The sequence below is a fragment of the Diabrotica undecimpunctata genome, chromosome 2, assembly GCF_040954645.1.
Source record: "Diabrotica undecimpunctata isolate CICGRU chromosome 2, icDiaUnde3, whole genome shotgun sequence".
In the NCBI taxonomy this organism is placed as follows: domain Eukaryota; kingdom Metazoa; phylum Arthropoda; class Insecta; order Coleoptera; family Chrysomelidae; genus Diabrotica; species Diabrotica undecimpunctata.
In genome coordinates, this window is record NC_092804.1 from 131258610 (window position 1) to 131280278 (window position 21669).

At 34.2% G+C, this 21669-nt stretch overlaps 1 protein-coding gene across 1 annotated transcript in view; it reads left to right on the plus strand.

The window, feature by feature from the left end:
* l(3)80Fg (dnaJ homolog subfamily C member 16 l(3)80Fg) overlaps window positions 1–21669 on the plus strand; it is a 58466-nt gene that overhangs the window by 32733 nt on the left and 4064 nt on the right. The window contains exons 6-10 of the mRNA XM_072523492.1: window positions 726–936; window positions 2297–2490; window positions 9131–9303; window positions 13557–13793; window positions 20461–20659. Of these exons, the coding sequence (XP_072379593.1) occupies window positions 726–936; window positions 2297–2490; window positions 9131–9303; window positions 13557–13793; window positions 20461–20659 (1014 nt within the window). The remainder of the gene's footprint in view (window positions 1–725; window positions 937–2296; window positions 2491–9130; window positions 9304–13556; window positions 13794–20460; window positions 20660–21669) is intronic.

Genomic DNA, 21669 nt, shown 5'->3' on the forward strand with positions numbered 1-21669 from the left:
AAAAGTAAGATAAGACTATCAAATTTGCGACCAAATTAGAAAACATATCTACACACCATTGACCTTTTTTTATCGACTTACCACATTCTTCAGCGTGTTCTTCAAAACACTCTCCATAAGGGCACTTCTGTTAGTAACTGTTATACCGGTTTTCACGCATTGTTCGTGTAACCAAGTTCGTGTAACCTTTGGCTAAGGTCTAGTGTTAGGGTTTTCATGTCGCGCAAGCGCTCCTAACATGACTTAACGACTACTTTCGTAGCCGGGACCGACGGCTTTAGGTGCCCTCCGAAGCATGGTAACAGCTCAGTTAAACTAGAAATTGAAAATTTTGTCGGTGCCGGGATTCGAACCTGGGCCCTCCAGTTTGTTAAGTTAGTAACACAGTCACTCAGCTACGGCTGCCACAGTAATTGGGTGGGGAAGGCAGACACTCGACAGGGAATGATGGAAGAATGTTTTGAGGCAGGCCAGGGTTCGCGAATGGCTCAAACGCTCTTTGATGATGATGATGTTAATTTAATAGAAAAATCCACTCTACTAGCCGGATTTTACTCAGCGACTTACTGAGCTTCCGCTAGGTAATTATTACTTTACCACGTCGTTAGCGGGATGGTATTTTCAAATATGTTTTGAAATAGCTTTTGCTATAGTATAAGCGGAAAAACAAACATCATTTCTTTAGGAATCATCTTGTATATAAATTATTTATGTATTTGTTTTAGGCCGTTTTAGAAGCGCTATGTCCCGAAGAGTTTAATAAACCTAGAAAGAAGCTGTGCGCTGTTTTAGTAACAACGTCTTCTTCGTATTATCACCCTTACAGACAATCATTTATGTATTTTGCACAACAGTCGCCTTACAGTGTCGAAAAAGTGAGATTTGTTTACATTTATTACGACAAACAGTCAGAGTTTGTCAATTCTTTAGTGCCAGGTAAGAATTCATTTATTTGTTTATTGTATATGTATGTACTCGAATGTGCAGCTCCTGTGGTCAATTGATACTAGGTTTTCATGAATTTTAAGGCAACTTTCCAGTTGAAAATACTGCAAAGTTTAATGACATTTTAAAAAGAATAAAGAGAGAGTAAGGATAGTGTATGCACAGTATTTTCGAAAATAATTTTCACCCTATCGGGACCTATGCTAAGTTTGGATGGCCAGTAGCGCACCTAGAATTTGCCTCTGGGGAGGGTTTTGGTTGGTCACCTAAATTTTTTTTATGGTGCTACCTCGATGTTGAGTCCTTAAAATGTGTAACAGTGTCGGAATAGGCTCCTGGGGGGGGGGTTTAACCCCCAAAACCCCCCCTCCCTGGATGCGCCACTGTGGATGGCAACCTTGAAGTTGTAGAGTTAGGAATAACCACATGTTCACTAGTATGTTAACAGCATCTGGCAATGCACAGTTACAAAAAATTAGAAAAAATCTTCTGCAATCTGTTGACAGTCTATAATTTCATTACTATTATTACAGTGATTTAAATTTAAACGTTATTATTATTTCTCTTATTGTTCAAATTGTGCCAAAATTTCTTAGGGTTAGAATAAAGTAATTGATTTAAATTAGAAGTATAATGTTGATGGCAGATGCCAGACAAGGCTACCACCTAGTTCTAAAATATAAAAAAGCTATAGTTCCACTAGAATGATAGTTCATGTGAGTCATTTATCTCTGCTAAGACCTAACTAGGAAATTTTAGACTCGGATAAAGAACATTGTCTATAATAAACACCTTCTTCCAATACCACTCAAGAAGACGCTACATTTGGAAATCTCCAGGGGACAGAACAAGGAATCAAATAGATTTTATAATAATCAATTCAAGGTGGAAGTCCTCAGTTACAAACACAAAAACTTGTCCAGGTGCAGAATGTGGAAGCGACCACCAACCTCTGGTAGCTGTTTTCCGAATACGTTTTAGAAGCAAACACAAGCTTATGTCTTGGCCTCCTACAACTGAGACTGAACTGATAACTTTCAAAGAGAAAATAAGCCCAGTGTTAAGTGGAACAATCGGTGATGTTGAGAGTTTCTGGAGGGACGTTAAACAAGCCATTTTAGGTACATCTAATCAATGGCGTCAATTCCTAAGAAGCAGTAGCTATAAACTATGGATCAGTAACCAAATATGGAAAAATATAGAACAAAGAAGGCAACTTAAAATTGGCAATTATAATTTGAATTATTATAAAACCTTGAATTATTATAAAACATTATAAATATTTTTACTCATATATCTTTTTTAATTGTATTTTTACACACATGTATATTATATTATGCTTATTTTTCAGAAGGTGAAATAATACAGCCTTTATTGCGCATTGTGATTTTGTGGAGAAGAGACACATCTCATATTAGGTACGAATGGGTACCAGGAAAATGGGACTCAGTCACAAATATGAGTGATACTACCTCAGCGTTAGAAAAACTTATTAGTAGATCTTTAAAATCTAACGAAAATTTACCACACGAAGCATTTGTTAAGGTATGGAATAAGTACATTATTTTATAAGTAAAAATTTATTTAAATGGTGCCTTGAGTGTCAATAATGCAAATGAGTTTTTAAAAGAACACTGTACTTTTAAAACAAGTATAAAAATTGAAAATAATTCCTTAACCAAATATTACAATGGTCAAAAATACTTTTGCTCCTAGTCTATCTACATAATATACACAGACTTAAAAGTCTTAAAAGTCTAAGTCGAATAACGGAACATATAAGAGTTAACACATTATTGAATGCTATGCTTTAAAATGGTAAACATATTTTATATGGGCAATAGAGTACGGGGAGAGGTTTTTTATCCATTCCACCAAATTTTGTGAAGAAGAAGGCTTTGAAGAAAAGCAGTGTTTACAAGCTTTTTGAAACTATAGACGCTTCCATTTTGAAATAGGTTTTCGTGCCTTTTGGCCAGTAGTTGCTACAACGCTCTTCATATACATGTAAGGTTTTTTATCAGCAAACTTTAAAATAAACTCAACTGCGTTTCTCTGTAAAAAAGTAAACTTTATTATTTTTTGTACAATAATAATTATTAACAAATACATTACCTGTAAAAAAGAAACAACATTTAAAGCTTATATTCTAATTTTACAAATTACAGGCAAAAGTAATAATGGCCAGACAATTGACAATCGTAAGATTAATGAATTGTCACTGTCAAAACACCTCACAAGTATGTCTAACATAAAAACAAAAAGAAGAACTTAATGTTTTGACAGTGGCGTAACAAAATGAGAATATAAATAGAAATATTATTAAAGGAAAACAAAACAATAGTTTTTCTTTACATCTCCCCCCCTTGGAGAAGAAATTTTAAAACAAATATTGAACGTTCACTAAATATTTGTTTTCAATACTGGAGTAAGCTTAGTGATATGAAAGAAGTTTTATTCTGTTTTCCTATGCCCAGTATCAATTTCATAAATTGAATTGGAAATCTTCTTTAATATTTTGTATGGTCCAATCCTTAATTCATCTAACTTCTTTCTATTTAGGCGGTTACCGTTCTCCACATATACTAAATCCCCAATGTTTAAATCAATTTCCTTCCTATGTAAATCGAACTGCTTTTTTTATTATAATTATGTGATTTTTTTGTATTTTCTAAGGCAATTGTTCTATCTAGTTCGAGATCAGCATGTGCGACTTTAGATGATAATTCATGTGGCAGGATGCTTATATTTTCTCCTTCTATTAAATATTTTGGTGCAAATTTTGTGATGGTATGTTCAGTTTCATTATATTTCTCTACACATTTTTGAGCAATTGTTGTCCATGCTGTTTTCCTGCCACCTTCATTTATTTTGGATCTAATTTTATTAACCAATGTTTGATTTAATCTTTCATTGATACCGTTTGAAAATGGTGCATCAACAGCAGTAAATATCATTTTGATATTATTGATCTGTAGGAAATCTTTGAATTCTTTTGAGTTGACTCCAGGATATTGATCAGTCATAACAGTTTTAATTTTGTGATCTTGTGTTACCATTTTAATTATATTTATGAAGTCATCAGAGTTTTGTGTTTTTGATGTCAAACAATAGGCATATCTTGAGAAATGGTCTACTAATAGATGAAGATATTTTTTTGTTGAATGAGATCCTCCAAAACCACCAATGGTGTCAATGGAGACAATTTCAAATGGATATGTAGCTGGTCCTAATTGTGACATTAAACCATAGTTAGGTTTCCGTCTTGATTTATTTTTAATGCAGATATCACAGTTATCACATATTTTCTTAATGTTTGTAGTCATATTTTTGGCTGTATAAAATGGTGATATTTTATTTAACATCTGGTTTGTTCCTAAGTGACAGTAAGTATTGTGTACATTTTTTATCAATGTTTTACTTAAAGCTTCAGATAAAATAATTTTGTCTTTTCTGTTTGACTTTTTATAATATATATCATTTTTGAAACTGTATTTAGTTTTATTATTTTGCAAATCAATATTTGAGAGTTGGTCAATTTTTATATCTTCCAGATTGATCAGGTTTACTATTTTTAATACTTCTTCTGTATTTTCTTGAGATTCTAAAACTGGATTTCTGCTTAAACAGTCTGCTTCCTGGTTATATTTTCCTGGTTTATACTTTACTTTAAAATTATATTGAGATAAGTAAAATGTCAAGTCTCCCAATTCTTCATCTGTTCTAGCTTTTATGTTTAAATTTTCTAAAGGTTTGTGATCTGAATATACTATAAACTCTTTTCCAATGAGCAGATGTTGCCAATATTTTATAGCTTCTTTTATCGCTAGACATTCTAAATATATTGCCTTCTTTTTCTTTTGATTTTCCATTAATTTTTTTGAAAAATATGCCACTGGCTTGCTACATCCGTGTTCATCAATTTGTTTTAATACAGCTCCTACTCCTTTTATGCTACTCCTTTTATGTTACAATAATAAAGTTTACTTTTTTACAGAGAAACGCAGTTGAGTTTATTTTAAAGTTTGCTGATAAAAAACCTTACAAAACAACATTTAAAGCTTATATTCTAATTTTACAAATTACAGGCAAAAGTACTAATGGCCAGACAATTGACAATCGTAAGATTAATGAATTGCCACTGTCAAAACACCTCACAAGTATGTCTAACATAAAAACAAAAAGAAGAACTTAATGTTTTGACAGTGGCGTAACAAAATGAGAATATAAATAGAAATATTATTAAAGGAAAACAAAACAATAGTTTTTCTTTACATACATTCAAAAATAATATTTTAAAAATAATATTTCGATCATTTAATTTTTGCCATCCCAAAATTAGTGCAGCTAAAATTGCAATAGATACTGTAAACTGAAGACCAATTCAACTTCAGCGTTAAAAGTTATACGAGGAAATTACTTCCGGTTTCGTCAAAATCGAGAAAATACGTTTAATCCTGTACTAACTAATGATACATAGATGTTTTATATTATAAACCATCTTTTATCAAGCTGCGGTGTCCGAGTACTTAAGGAGACTGACTTGCAATTGATTGGGCATAATATTTTTTGTTTTGTTTTTATATAAAATTAAACTTGAAGAAGCAGCTGGAAATAGACGAAGGTAAACAAATCAAAGGAACAGACAAGTATTTAGGTTTCATAATATCAAACAAAGGAACAACGGAGGAAGATATAAAAAATAGACTAGGACAAACAAGAGACTGCATACGAAAATTGAACCCGGTACTATGGGATAAGAACATCAGCATGAAAACAAAGAAAAAAATATATAATACCATGACAAGAAGTATCCTCACTTATGGGTGTGAAAATTGGACAATAAATAAGAAAACCAAAAACAAAATAAGAGCAACAGAGATGGAATTCCTAAGGAGAAGCTGCAGAGTAACAAGAAGAGATAGAATAAATAACATGTAGATTAAGAGGAGAATGGGAATGAACTCCGATATAATAGACTACATCGAACAGAAGAGGTTAACCTGGTACGGACATGTCAGAAGAGCAGACCAAAATCGGTGGATAAATAGAATAACAGAGTGGAGCCCGATAGGAAGAAGAAAGAGAGGCAGACCCCGAAGATCTTTCAGAGATGAAGTGGACGAAGAAATGAGTAGAAGAAACCTACATGAAGGGGACTGGCTAAACAGGAAAAATTGGAGAAAACGGTTGAGTGAAGGAATACAGTGAAAAATGTGGAAATCCTTGTATATATATATAAACTTGAAGAAAGTCGGTCAGATTCACGCATTCACTTCACTGTGAATGATCTGTGGGATCGATGAATGAAACTCTGACCAGATAGCAAAAAGGCCTACGTAGTACTTAAAATCTAAATGGATCTGCTATTTAGACTAGAATACACTGGTGTATAGGATCGACTTATGGATGAGCAGTACGGCGAGAGCTGGGGGCTTGTAGCTCGGTGTTACTCACCCAGAACGATTGTGCGGCGCCGATCCCCCACCGTTGCTACTTCATGCGCGCCAGTTACCTCTATCTGCCACATCAGAGTGCGCCAAGTCTTTTTACTGTGACATCATGCGTCTTTGTTTTATAACCTTTTTGAAATGGCGGTGCCTATTGAAAATCCCGCCAAATATACGCTGAGTGATTCGGGTTTTTGAATGCACAAAATGTCTGCCTTATTAACATTTATAGGAAAATCAAGGCGTTTGTGGCGAGAATGTAATGAACGGATCTTCAGTGAGAAAATGCTACAGCTGTGGTCATTGAATAATTTACACCCTTACATATCTAGTTGCCGATTTTTTTAAATTTTTACCTCGTTTAAACGGACATTTTATGTCAACGTGACGTTACCAGTTGATATAAAATGTCCATTTAAACGAGGTAAAAATTAAAAAAAAAACATTTTATGTCAACGTGACGTTACCAATACTTGTAAAACTGGTATGGGAAGAGATTCCCACAGGCAAAAGACCACTCGGACGTCCCAGAATGCGATGGAGAGATAACAACCAAGCAGATCTCCAGAAAATGAACATTCCATTTGACCCTAGGTTAATGGAAGACCGAACAAATTGGAAAAAAGTTGTACAGTCAGCCAAGACCCATCCAGGGTTGTAGCGCTACGTGATGATGATGATGACGTTACCAGTGGCTAAGCCGGACAGAATAGGTTGATTAAAATTAAAAAACCAAAATAAAATAAATCTACTTTACAAAATTTAACAAAATGGAAATTATAGAAAGAAGTTTTTTCTATTCTTCGAGTTTAGAAGTTGCTATTTTTTTGTTGCGCGTGATTCAAATGCAATCTAGGGATTTCGGACGCGTTTAATAGCTTTTTATTTTATTTTTCAATGCGCGCGAAATTTTTACAAGTACTTTGACATTTAGCAAATCCGTACGACACTGCGATTTTACAGCATTACATTGTAAAAATTAAGGTGTAAACTATTTAGTGACGGCAGCTGTACATTATGTTCAATCAAGAAAAAAACAGTATGCAAGATAAAGAACGAACAGTGGGGCCATCTCTTGTAACGGAGAAGTTAAAGAAAAAATTTTATGACAAAATTCGGACAAACCGACGATTCGCTTTAACCACATTACATGACTCTTTCCCATATCCCTCGATCTGGGAAATCGATCTCTCTCAATCCCTCTTACATAAAATAGTGACTGAGCATCTTGGCTATAAAAAATGTGCGTTTGGTTGATACCAAACGTGCTGACAGAAATCCAAAACGAATGGGAGCAGCTTTTGACTTCTTGACCCGATATTACAGTTATATGGTGACAAATTTCTCGACTGGTTGTTAACTGGAGGTATGTTACTTGATTAAGAAACTGGAGAGCCCGAGTTCTATTCCCGGCACTGACAGCAGTGAGATTTTTCAATTTCTAATTTAACTGAGCCGCCACTGTTCTTCGGAGGCACATAAAGCTGCCGGTCCCGGCTACGTAAGTGGTCGTTGAGTCATATTAGGGGCGCTTATGCAACCTCAACATCCTAGACCTGATAACACTAGATCTTAGCCAGAAGGTTACACGAACTTTACTTGTTTTACAGAACCCTTGAAACAAAGCCACAATCCATGGAGTGGCATCATGCAAACTCGCCCTCAAAACCAAAAAAACCGAGCACGTGGTGTTCGTGTGTATTAAGGTATAAAAAAAATTACTTATTACAAGCTTAAATTTTTATTTTAAGAAGATCTTTTCGGAATTAAATCATTCCATCATCAGTTAAATAAAAAGTTGTTAAAAAACATTGTATGACCACTTAAAAAAACTTTCGAAGGACATCCGTATTAAAATATAATCCTCATGGTTTTATCAAGGTAAATGCAATAGACTCAACTTATTGATTATTAAAAACTGAAGATGGGGGCATCTTACATGACCCCCTGTAGCTGGTGAAGTTTTTTCGACTTACATTACCTCTGATCTGTTCTGGAGTCTTGGGCTAACTGACCATGAGGATTATATTTTAATATGGATGTCCTTCGAAAGGTTTTTTTAAGTGGCCATACAATGTTTTTTAACAACTTTTTATTTAACTGATGATGGAATGATTTAATTCCGAAAAGATCTTCTTAAAATAAAAATTTAAGCTTGTAATAAGCAATTTTTTTTATACCTTAATACACACGAACACCACGTGCTTTGTATTCAACAGGTATACTAGCCACTCCTGGATATTTCCACTTCATGGTTTGTTCCAGTTTCACTTTTAATATCAAAAAAAACCGAATCTGAACACAAAAAACTGATGGCAACTGTCTTTTGGAACCGTAAGGGTTTAATCCACGTCAGTCTGGCAACAGTCTGGCCAACTTCATTTGGCCATGGCCGTTCTTTCAACTGCATCCGAACCCCTGTTCTTCTTCTTATTTCTAGGTTTGGTAATTTATCTCAGATGATAATGCCCAACATTGATCTTCATCTCCATCGCGCGTTGTGTAACTCTCATTTTATTTATTCGTCTTTCGTCAGAGTTAGTGTTTATACACCATATGTGCAGATATTGGCTACACTAGATAGAGCAAAATATACAGAAAGATTGTACAAACATACAAATGCAAAATTAGTAGCTCCATATAAGAGAATCTAGGTTTGAATTTATATTTGCTAATATTAAATTCTTTTGTCTACCAATACATGTACATATTACAAATATTATTATTCATTTTAGGATTTATTAGACGAACATGCTAGAGGATTAGTTGGCAGAATATATACTAGAATAATTCAATTCGTAGAGACGACTTACGACGGTTTGACCAAAGATCAAATATTAGCATTACTTTCGATACTGGGAACAATATTGTTTATACTAGCAATAGGTTATTTCATGGCGTATTTAGTGTAAGTATTAATTTAATATTTGTTAAATTTAAAATTTGAATATATTATTTTAGTTAAAAATCTACCATTATCATTCCGTCATGATTGTTCATTCTTCGAAGTTTTCGATGCTATTCAGTTTGGCTTAATCGGTGTTATGATTTTGTTTTTAATATTACAAGATGCTACTGCAGGATCACTACGTTCATAATGTAGTTCATCAAACTCACATTTTTACATACATTTAAAATTAGGAGAATATATTGATAATAGGTTGCCAGTCAAAAAGTGGCCTCAAATATTTTGAATTCAAATAATAGTAATTAATTTTTGACAAATATTTTGAAACGCGAAAAAGTTGTTAAAAACGCGAATTATCAAAGATAAAGTAAAGTAGAGTTAGACTAGTTAGTCAGACTTCCTGACGAATTTCGACCGCTGTCCCCGAAAAAGTGAGTTTCATCTGTAAATAGGACTTTTCTCCAGTTGTCTACAGTCCAATTAGAGTATTTTTGAGCCCAAAATAGCCTTTGTCTCTTCATTCGTTCAGTAAGAAGCTTGTTTGGCTTGTTTTTCTTGGGTCCAATTTGCTCTTTCGAAGTAGAAATCTTTCATCTCCTGGTGTTGTTTTTCTCGTTCTTCCGCATTTTCCTAACCTTTTCACATCCATTGATCCCGTTTTTCGTTTACGTTTCAAAATCTTGCTTACTACCCCCTGACTCACTCCACACGTTCTTGCGATTTCTCTTTGTGATATAGAAGTGTGCTCACGTAACGTGATAATATTTTCACGCTTCCTAGACGTAATATTCATGATGTAATTAAACGAAACAAACTCACTAATTACTGAAAACAACACAAAATAGTACAAAATAACACAAATTTATTGGGAAATGTTGTAAAACACCCTCAAATAAGAGGCAGAGAAAAGTAAGGTTATGTTTTCAATGCTTGGTCAATTGTAAATGTGTGGATAATGTTGCCAACTGTGAATATTGAAAAATGTCACAATGATTCAATTAATTCGCACAATACTGTATATAACAGACGTAAGCAAAGGTTAAGCGAAACAAAATCAATCAGAGTAATACCAGTATTCGGCTATGCTTATCCGGAACTCCAATGAAGAAGTACTGCGGACGATGAACACAACTGCGGATTTGGTCAACATCGTGAAGAGCCGTAAGCTGCAGTACTTGGGACATATAATAAGAAATCAAGGCAGATACGAGCTACTTCAATGCATTTTGCAAGGTAAAATTGAAGGAAAAAGGGCCCCAGGACGAAGAAGAATATCCTGGCTTGAGAGCATGGTATAGAAAGATCTCAACACAGCTATTTCGTATAGCAACCAATAAAGTCATCATAGCCAGAATGATCGTCAACGTTCGGAACGGACAGGCACCCTAAGAAGAAGATCCGGAACTCAAATAAAGAAGCTCAGGAAGATAAGGGAACTGGGTGTTCACACTATCAAGGTTGTCATATCACGAAAGCCAGCAGTCACTTCTTAAGAGAGGTCTGATGTGACAGGCTGCTAAGCCTAGTACGTCTACCAGAAGTACCCTTAACGAGAAAATAACAAAAAACCAGCGGTAATCTCCTTCACAAACGATTGTAGTAGTGTAGGCTATATAACAGCCCTAATGAGAATTAAGACTAAGTAATTTTCAATAACTACCAGGCCAAAACAATATTTGATAACGAAATAGACCCATAAAAAATGCCCTTATAAAAAAATTATCGATAAAGCTGCGTGTGTTCATCGATATTAATAGGCCAACTCATGAATAAGTACTTTGGATTTATATGTAGTGAGGAAAACTACTTTAATATCGCAGTGACCTTTAAAAATTTAGAAAATTTTGAACGCTGAAGACCTCAACTAAACCCAATCGTTTTTTTGGCGTATCTTCCAAAGAAGAAAAGTGGCATCAGACGATGACATTAGCTCGCCTTGAAAAACAAACTAGAAGATTCAGGCGGAAGACACTAAGGAGACATTCATAAGTTTTCATAAAAAAAGTTGATGGCTTTCATCTAGAGTAAAAGATTTCTTGGTGAATTTGAATAAAAGAACGGTGTTTGGAACATAGTTTTCACGCCCAACTACCAAAGATAAGAAGTGTCTGGCATAAGATAAAAAGAGGGAGATTAACTCGAGTCCTCAACATAATTAGTGGTAAACATGAATATATTGCAATCGTACTTTCTCTCCATTTATGTAATGGATAATAGTAATCTCCACTCAGTGACATGTCCTGTCGTTTATCGAGAAGAGTCACTGTTGCATTATGACCGCAATTGTACCATGAGCTACGCCTCAGTGCCCCGAAAATGGCTAGCACGGAGGATAACATGACAAAAATCCACGATCTTGTATTGGCAGACCGCCGACTGTAGGTGCGCGAGATATCTGAGAGAGTAGCCATCTCCACGTATGTCATATTCTGCATCAAATTTTGGGCATAAGAAAGCTGTCGGCGCGATGGCTACCGCGGTTGCTAACTCCGGACAACAAGTGCAACCGTGAGACCACTTCAGAGCAGTGTTTAACACCATTTAAGCGCAATCCGAAGGAGTTTCTACGTTGTTGTATATTCGTCGATGAAACATGACATTGGCACACACTAGAGACCAAGGAACAGTCGAAACACTGGACGGCACCCGGCGCACCTGCTCCGAAGAAGGCGAAGACTGTCCTATCGGCCGGAAAGGTAATGGCCACCATTTTCTGGGATTCACAAGGGGTATACTATATCGACTACCTGGAGAAGAGCAAAACGGCAACAGGGCTGTACTACGCCGAATTATTGGGCCGGTTCGACACCGAATTACAGATAAAGCGACCCCATTTGGCAAAGAAAAAAGTGCTCTTCACCATGACAACGCACCGGCTCATACCTCCGCCCTCGCCATGGCGAAATTGGTCGAATTGGGCTGTTGCCCTATCCACCGTGTTCTCCAGATTTGGTCCTGTGCAACTTCTTTTTGTTTCCAAACTTGAAAAATGTACTCGCCGAACAGAAATTTAAGTCAAATTAGGGGGGGCATTGCCACCACGGAAGCCTACTTTGCAGACTTCGGGAAAAGGTATTTTTCAGACGGGTTAAAGAAGTTACTCGGATAAAAGACTGGGTCAAGTGTACCGAGCTAAAAGGAAACTATGTTGAGAAATAAATCGCCACTTTTTCAAAATTTTCATTTTTCTTTTGTGGGCTAAGTACTTACATACTTAACTATAAGTTATAAATAGGACACTCAGAAACTACATGGTTTAAAAAGACCCTTTATTAATCATGTTGGATTCTAGATTTCTTCATCTTGCTGTCATTCTTTTAAATGGTCATTATGGTTCCTATGAAATATGATTCTATCAAATGGACCTCGTTTGTTATTACTTCACCGGCGAATTTCCTTTTTGGGCACTCCCAGACATTTTTGATGGGGTTTATATCTGGTAAGTTGCAGGGCCACGGTAATAGAGGAATTTCTTGCCATATCAAAAACTTTTAATGTTTTTAGCAGTATGGTCAGATGCTTCTTTATGTTCATCCTGCATAAAGACCTTGCGGCCATTACCAACTCTCAATCTCTGCAAGACTTTTTTGTAATGGTCGCATGGTTCCTTCTACTACATATAAACGTCCCATTCCTTTGCTACTCATTACAGACTAGATCATTACTTAGATGGGATGTTTAACTGTTTTTATTACACATCTCTTCTCATATTTTCCTTGAACGTCTTCCGACAAATTGAGCTTTATCATCCATAATTTAAAATGTTGCTTCATCATTAAAGCAAAGCTGCAAATCTGAATACAAAGTATAAAATATGAAAACAGAAAAGGATGAATTTGTGTTTTGACTTACCCTGTATTATTTTATTTATGAATTTTGACAATCATTTCAAAAATTAAGGCTACGAGAGGTTGTTGTTTTTTTTACACCTTTTCAATTAGGTATACATGGCGTTGAATTTGTTACGATTTTCATTGGAATTTAGTTATAACTTTTTAAATACCCTGTGTAACAACTTGGTATTATTGTAACCAGGAAATGAAGCGAATTTTAAATTTAAAATAAAATACAGGTTGTTTCATTTAAAAAATATATCTTTGATGCGGTACAGTTTATGGAAGACCCTGTATATTTGTAATTAATTTTAAAATGTGAAGCTACAGCTACCTACAATTTTTATAAATAACTTTTTTTGACAAACGGACTTTGTTACAAAGGTTGATCACCCTGTATATATGTATGGTCTTTTCTAGTCGAATAGAAGAAGAGAGCATTCAAAAGCAGAAAGCCAAAACAAGTAACGACAATAACAACAGCGTCAATACGTCATACCAACCTGAACTACGTTTACACGAAATGCGATCCGAAAGTTACAACGCTTTAGTTAGGTTACTGAAACCCGGTTGTCGTACTATTGTTTTAGTGCTGGATATGCAGTCCAGGCAACAGTTAATTCCACCGTTTCATAAGGCCGTGTGGCCTTATAGAAAGTAAGTATCCAAACTATGATTTACATTTGATTTTAAAACATTACATTGTTGATTGTTTTGTTGAAGCTATTTTCTTGTGGCATTTTTAATTTCCGAAGTGGAAATTAAAACGTCAAAACTTATTTTCCTATTAAAATTGTGATGGTTTCCGTTAAAAATAAAATAAATACACACACAAATGCACATACAAATGGACGGACAAAAACCAACACGATTTCAAAAAGGGCCTATCGGGTCCTTATTGAATAGAAAGAGATCCAACATTTTTATACTCGTTTTATATTTGCCCCAAATTTGTCAGCAATAGTTTATTGCTATAGGTAATTGAAAAAACTCTATGAATTAAATGTACCGGTTGCACTGTAATAATTTATATAAAACAATGTAAAGTCCATCCAAGTGATATTTGAGAAACTCATAGGCGTACGAAATTTAATTATTCTAGAATACATAATTCGATGAATATAAGTTAACTTGTCTGTACATTTGGTTTGTAACATTAAATGATTTTACATGAAAATAACAAACTCCTATGGTTGGTCACTATCTGCCGTACCGAACCATTTTAACGTAAGCAGAACAACAGTTTTTAATATTAATAAAAGATGGAGCGAACAAGAAACTCTGGAAAGAAAGCAAGGTTCTGGAAGACCAAGAATATCTACCACATGAAGATCGTACGCTTTTGGGGAGATTTGAAGAGAATCATTTTAAAGATGCGAAAATTGCAAGAATTATGTCACAGTTTCCGGAAAGAAAAGCAACAACTTGGCGCAGAATTAAAGCATCGCGTCTTAGGTATTGAACTGCAGCAACAAAAACGGGTGTGGCAGTCCAGTGGGACTGCCGGTAGAAGTTATACTTCTATACACGCATTCGCCGTTACAAATTTATATGGGAGTCAATCTGCACTACATATGTAATGCTATAGGTAAGAGAGAGCAGAAAGAGAAACAGAATTAGGTATATAGGTATATGGTGCATCGTTTGCTGTATATAAACAACATTTGACCTGTAATAGGAGAATAGTAAATGAAGGATTGAATCAATATTTTGATGAAAATGTATATTTTTATTTTCATATATGTATGAAAGGAGTTGAATGCAAACAATTTTTTTACACATACTCTGCAGTAAAATTCAGATTTATTTTGTTATTATTATAAAAATATAATACAATACACTGCAACATAATTCAATATAATAATACAATAAAAATTAAAATGCAATATTCATAAGTATTTAAAAATGCCAATATACATAACTTACTTACGCATATGTTTAATTTACCATGATAATAATATTAATAAAATGAAAATATTGTTTCGTGATACAACTGTCAATTTGTCTGACATTGACAGATACAAAATTTAATTGTTGTTTGTTTGTATATAAGTACACATTTGAACTTTCTTGGGATATTTACAAGTTTTAATTTATAATTTAACATGCCTAACGAGGCTCAAGACAAATCTGAACAGAATGGAAAATTCACTCCCGAACAAATTTCCCACGTCGAAGGCGCGTATAGAAGTATAACTTCGAAAACAAGCTCTTACACCACAACAGAAGCAATCAAGACTTATATTTGCTTTAAACCATCAGCTACAAGATTTTTGGGACAGGGTAATATTTACAGATGAGAAAATTTTTCAATCTTTTAAAAAGGGCAAAATTGGGGTGTATAGACCAGATAATAATAGATTTAATCCTCTATATGTTCATAGATATCGAGCAGTTGGTCATTTTAGCACCAATTTATGGGGATGGGTTTCATCTAGAGGAATGGGAATGGTATGGCTTATTGATGGCAGGTTTGTTGGGCAGACTTGTCTGAATATTTTAGAAAACTTCCTGTTTCCCAGTGTAGAATAGTTGTATCCAGAAAATTTTATCCTCCAGAGTAACAACATCGAAACCATACCATAGCCCAGCTTCAGTCCAGATTTAAACCTAATCGAGAATGTGTGGGGTGTTATTATAAAACGGTTATATCGGAGTAATTTTATACCTCAAAATGCTGAAGAGCTATGGCACGGTATACAACAGGTTTGGGAAGAGCTCTCTGAAGAAGACAATTTCATAGTTCCTTTCACGCAGATGGACCGAAGAGTACAAGCTATTATCAATCCTGATGAAGATATTACAAAATATTAATTCTATTTTTACATACCCAAATTTAGTATAGTTTTGGTCTTCTAGACCCTCGCTTTCTTTCGAGAGTTTCTTGCTGCCTCCATTTTTTATTAATAGAAAAACTGTGGTTCTGTTTGTGTTAAAATGTTTTGCTGCCTCTGATAGTGTCCAGTTGTCTTTTAATTTGGTTACAATTCTTGCTTTAATATATTGTTGAGTTAAGTCGTTTGTTTTATTCCTTAATAATAATAAAAATAATAACAACAACCCTATTTTATGTAAATACTCTCATTTATATACTCTTTATAAAATGCAAGAATTCAAAATAATATCAAAATTTAGATCTTAATAATTATTACAATTATTTATAAATTAACATATGTAATCAATTGTTTGTTGTTTTTTTGTTTATTTTATTATTTGTCTGTCATAGTAAATATAATATAATGTCAGCCCAATCAAATACACAGCTCAAAATGATCAAATCTTACTTAGAGTCGTATCAGTTTTTTTAGGAACCAGCTGTACCTATGTGCCAATGCCTTTAACGTAAATAAAGATCAAAGTGTCTGCACTTTTATTTATAGTTCAAATATTCATTAACAGATAGAGCTAGATGGAAGATTTGGATTTGAAAAGTATTAAACATTAAAATGGTCTTTGTCGGAGAAAACGTCTAAAAAGTCGGTAGCTATTTTTTACGAACTGACTAGAAAACGATAATAGAAGGAGCCTCTTATCTCTCGATTCAGTTCGCAATGCCGAAAGATCATTTTTCTGTTATAGTTTGTTAATCTGTTCATAAATACTATCTGTTTTTTTTTAATTACAAATATCCTTATGTATTCGGGGTTTTTGTTGTTTTTTTTTTAAGTTTTATATTCGATTTAACCGTCTTCGGAAAATCAGTCTTCACCAGATTGAATTATTACAGGATCAATTAGCGGCAGAACGAAATATTCTTGTTCTTGTTTGTTAACTGTGTCACACTCTTTTCCAAATTCAGTATATTCAGGCTTTTTCATAATTGTTCTTATGCTATCGAGCACTATATTGTTTAATGACGGAGAGTGATTATTTCTCCGTAAATTACGTTTTATATATGACCAAACTAACTCTATTGGATTGAAAATACAGTAGTAAGAAGGTAACCGAACAACTGAATGTTCTCGTCCTTCTGCCAATTTATCAATTACATACTCTGGAACAATTTCTAATAATTTGTTTTTTGTTGGAACCCTTTGAGGTATTTCTAGATTTTTATTCTGCATCAATGTTAAAATATCCGATTTCTTCGTATTGACATTTGAAATTTTATGAAGTTGCCGAGAATGATACGGAGCGTTATCCATAACTATTACCGAATTCGATGGTATATTTGGTACGTGCAATTTTTAGAATTATTCACCCACCCTTTTTTAACTACGTTATGAGTATCAAACCATGTCTTGTCTAAGTATACAATGTTCCTGCCTGATTCGCAATAATGTTTAATATTTCTTAAATAAATTTGACGAAGATTCACAATACGGGTTAATTCCATTATAACCATTCGCATATAAGTTGTTTGTATATAAATCTACATTGAACAATAATTTCGCGAAGAGTTTCCAAGGATTGATAAGAATAACAACTGTAGCTTTGTAAGTTACTGTGCGCTAATTCTTTTTTTTTAATAACTTTATTTTCTTTGTAAATATCGTAGCGTCATCAAATTTATGAATTTTTTGTTCGTCGCGTTTTCTTTTTAAGCTGTAATCAGTAACATCTCCTCTTTTAATTACCATATAAACCGTACTATATGACAATTTTGTTAATTTATATCTATTGACAATTTCGTGTGGGGTTGAATTTTTGTCTTTTCTCAAACATTTATAAATATCTTACCTTGAACTTGCAAATCCTGGTTGTAAAACTCAGAATTATTACTTGTAGTCGCTTCAATACTAGATAAAACATTTTCTTCATTGTTTATAAATACACCATTACCTGGATCGCGCGATTCATCACTTAACAAACGGCCGCTACAGTGTCGACACATATAATCAACAATAAACACATTAACTTACTACAGGCACGACACTGAATTAACTAAACATTTTTAAAATTACCTAGTGTCTGTAATTACCTAGGTGATGTTGCCGAAGGTTTCAAGTACAACTGCAGTTCTATAATTTTTTTATTAGAACAATAATCTTGAAGCAATCAGTATAAAATTAATACATTTTTATAATTGTTGTTTACTTAAAGTCTTTTGTCTCAGATCTCAAAGTGAATTTTTTTTTATTTAACATCCAATGTTTATTTCAATCTGTCTCATTACAAACAATGAGCAATATGTATAATTTATGTACAATAACATAGTGGGAAGCCGCCCAGTGGCGAGCACCCAGGTAAGACATAATATAAATATAATCTATGATATAACAATTAATTTAAACTTCAACTTAACAAACAAAGTTTAATACAGATAAACATCACTGACACACATATGAGTATTACAAGACTAAAAAAAAAAACAAATTAAGAAAAGATTTAGAATACACCAGAATAAAAACTTGTTATTTCACCGACCATGACACTATGCTCTGTTTCTCCAGATTTACTAGAGGTCCAAAGGGTCTGCTCGTTTTAATCTTCTTACGTGTGAAATGTTGAGCAGATCCGTGGCCAGCGGATTTGAATGGCAGGATAGTCTGGTCTTGTATACAGAGTTTACAGCAGTATTGCTTCGCTAACTGTTGGTAACTGTAAATCGTGGTGTAATCTGTGGTTCGTAATATACCAAGGGCCATTACAGATCTGGCGCAGTACTTTCGATTGGAATCCTTGAAGTTTTTGTATGTTGGTATTACTTGCTGTACCCCAGATTTGTGCTGCATATTGACATACCGGGTTTGAAATACATTTATATATAAGAAGTTTGTTCTCCAGGCTAAGATGTGATTTTCGACTCATATACCAATACATTTTCCTGTAGATTAAGCTGAGTTGAAGGCGTTTCTCCCATATGTGGATGCCTCAATTAAGTTTGCTAAGCGAATGGATTACTAAGTATTTAACGACGGTATTAACTGTTAGTGGAGCGTTGTTTATAGAAACTGGTGGCGCGACACCTTTTTTTTAAGTAAACTTTGTTTGTGTTGATTTTAAACTGTTAACTTGGACTTGCTACAGGTTAAGCCATGATGCTATGATTAAGAAGATAAGATATTGCGCATAAATCGTGACGTAATTGGAGAGTTGCATGTTCGTAATGTCAGTTTTTTGTATGTGTCAATAAATAATCTTTAATAAATAGTTTGGAGATATCCTTTTGTGTACGATTATTGTAATTATTAAACCTTTATTTAATATTATTATTTTGCTAATTGAATAATTTCATCACAGAATGCATAAAAATTCCATTTAACTTTAACAAGGATTCAAATTCTACTCTCCAATGACGGCATGCGCGAACAAGACCGATTTTGTGCTACGGGAAGATCCTATCTTGTTAGTCATAGTATCATGGGTTAAGCCAGCTCTCTAGTTTAAGTAGGTGATTTTGTAATACCTGGGATGCTTCAGTTGCTGTAGAATTTGAAGCCATGATAACTGTGTCATCGGCATATGTAGCGATTGTTGTATTGGTCGTCGTTGGGAGATCTAATGTGTATATTAAGTAGAGGGTGGGTCCTAGTATGCTTCCTTGTGGAACTCCGGAACAAATTGGAAACAGGTTAGTGATGTCCCCACCTCTTTTGACTTGAAAGAATCGATCTGTCAGGTAGGATCTTAAAAGTGAACTTATGGGATGAGGAAATATGGATTTAATTTTGGAGATAAGACCTACATAAGCCAAATTTCGTCGAATGCTTGAGAGACATCTAGAAATGCAGCAGTACAGTAATTTTTTTGTTCGAGCGAATTTCTGATAGTTTTTACCACCCTATGAATTTGCTCGATAGTACCATGTTGTTTCCTAAACCCAAACTGATAATTCGGTAAAACATTACTGTCATATAAAATAAGCTCCAGTCTTCGCAGAAAAAGCCGTTCAAATACTTTGGATATAATAGGCAACAATCTAATTGGGCGATATGAAGATACTTCCGTGTGATCCTTATTAGGTTTTGGAATAAGAACAATTTGAGCAACTTTCCATTGGAGTGGAAAATAGCCTGTTTTTAATATTGAGTTAAATATATAAGTAATTAAACTTACGCCTTCGTTTGGTAGATTTTTTAGTATTAAACTAGATATTAAGTCATATCCAGGTGAAAAATGAAGAAATTTAATATTTATTTAACATCTGCAACGCTGTGTTTTGGTTTCACTTGAACAAGAGAGACGGAACATCTCAATCCGTGCAGAGATAATAGAAGGATATCTTGCATATGTTGGTTACGTTGCGCACAGCGCTTCGTGGAGTAAAACAGTTCTGTTAAATAATATATTTGAACCTCCTCGTAAAACTTCAATTTTCAATTGACTTTGAATTGACTTTTTTTATATACATTTTTGTTCAAAATATATTTTTCTTTTTCAGAAATAAAACCTTAATGTTTTCGTATATGTACATTGAAAGAGGCCTTAAATGGTATAAGGAGCTGCTTCAGCTATCTTTACCTGAAGAGAGAGAACTGAATATCAATCCAAGGAATTGTGTCGGTACAGTTCTCTCTGTAAACGGACATAGAAAATATTTCTGTGTGTTTCATGCTAAACACATGGAAAAAACGAAGAAGGTAAGATATACTGTTTTCATTTTTAATTATCAGGACTGCCACAAGTTTTAATATATTGCGTTAAGTTTTAAATTAGATATACACCTTATAAATGGCAACACTGAGCGCCGTCGACTTTCCATTCACCGGCTCCGTTGACCGTCGCCAATAATTTGTAATTATACAGCGATAACAGCGTAGATTTTTAATATATTTTTGTAAACATTTCAGTTTATACGCCCGCAGAAAAAGTTCAAATAATAAAATGGTTCTATGGTGGTAATTCTGGATAAAGTGTGTAGATTTATTTTCTGTGTTTTTTTGAGGGGAGACCAATTTCTTGCGTACAGTCAATTCATAATATTGTTAAAAATTTTGAGAGTTGTTATTGCCTCAAAAATTGCAGAAAATGTCACGCTCAAGAAGTGTCACCAGAAAAAGTTAAGGAAAGAGAATACCGGGATACACAAATTTGTGCAACAATCGACGTAGATTCAACACGACGTAGAAGCGTTACTAGAGAGTTAGATGTTAGCAATGTTACTGTAACGAAAGTACGGAAAAAGCACGGTTACAAGAATTTTAAATATTCGAATACGCAGCAGCTTTATCCAGACGATTAGTTTCGAAGAATGAAGCTTTGTGAAACTCTAAGAACAAAGGGTAACGATGAAATAAATTTTAGTAGTTAGTTAGTTAGTAGGGAGATACAATCCTTTCATTACGAGGTATTGGGCGCGGGAAAACCAGTACAGAAGTGTTGTTTACCGAACTCAACTTTCTCAAAAAGTTAACGTTTGGACTATCATTTTAATAGACCACCTAATAGGTCCATTTTTTATTTAGGGCAACTTGAACAGTAAAGTATTCCCCAATTTGTTACAGAATCATGTCCTTCCCGCTATTCTCAAACTTCCTGATGTAAATCTGGAGAATGTTTGGTTTTATCAAGACGGCTGTTCAGTTCACATCTTCTTCTTCCTATGCCGTCCCCATTAACGGAGGTTGGCGACCACATTTTTAAAAGCTTC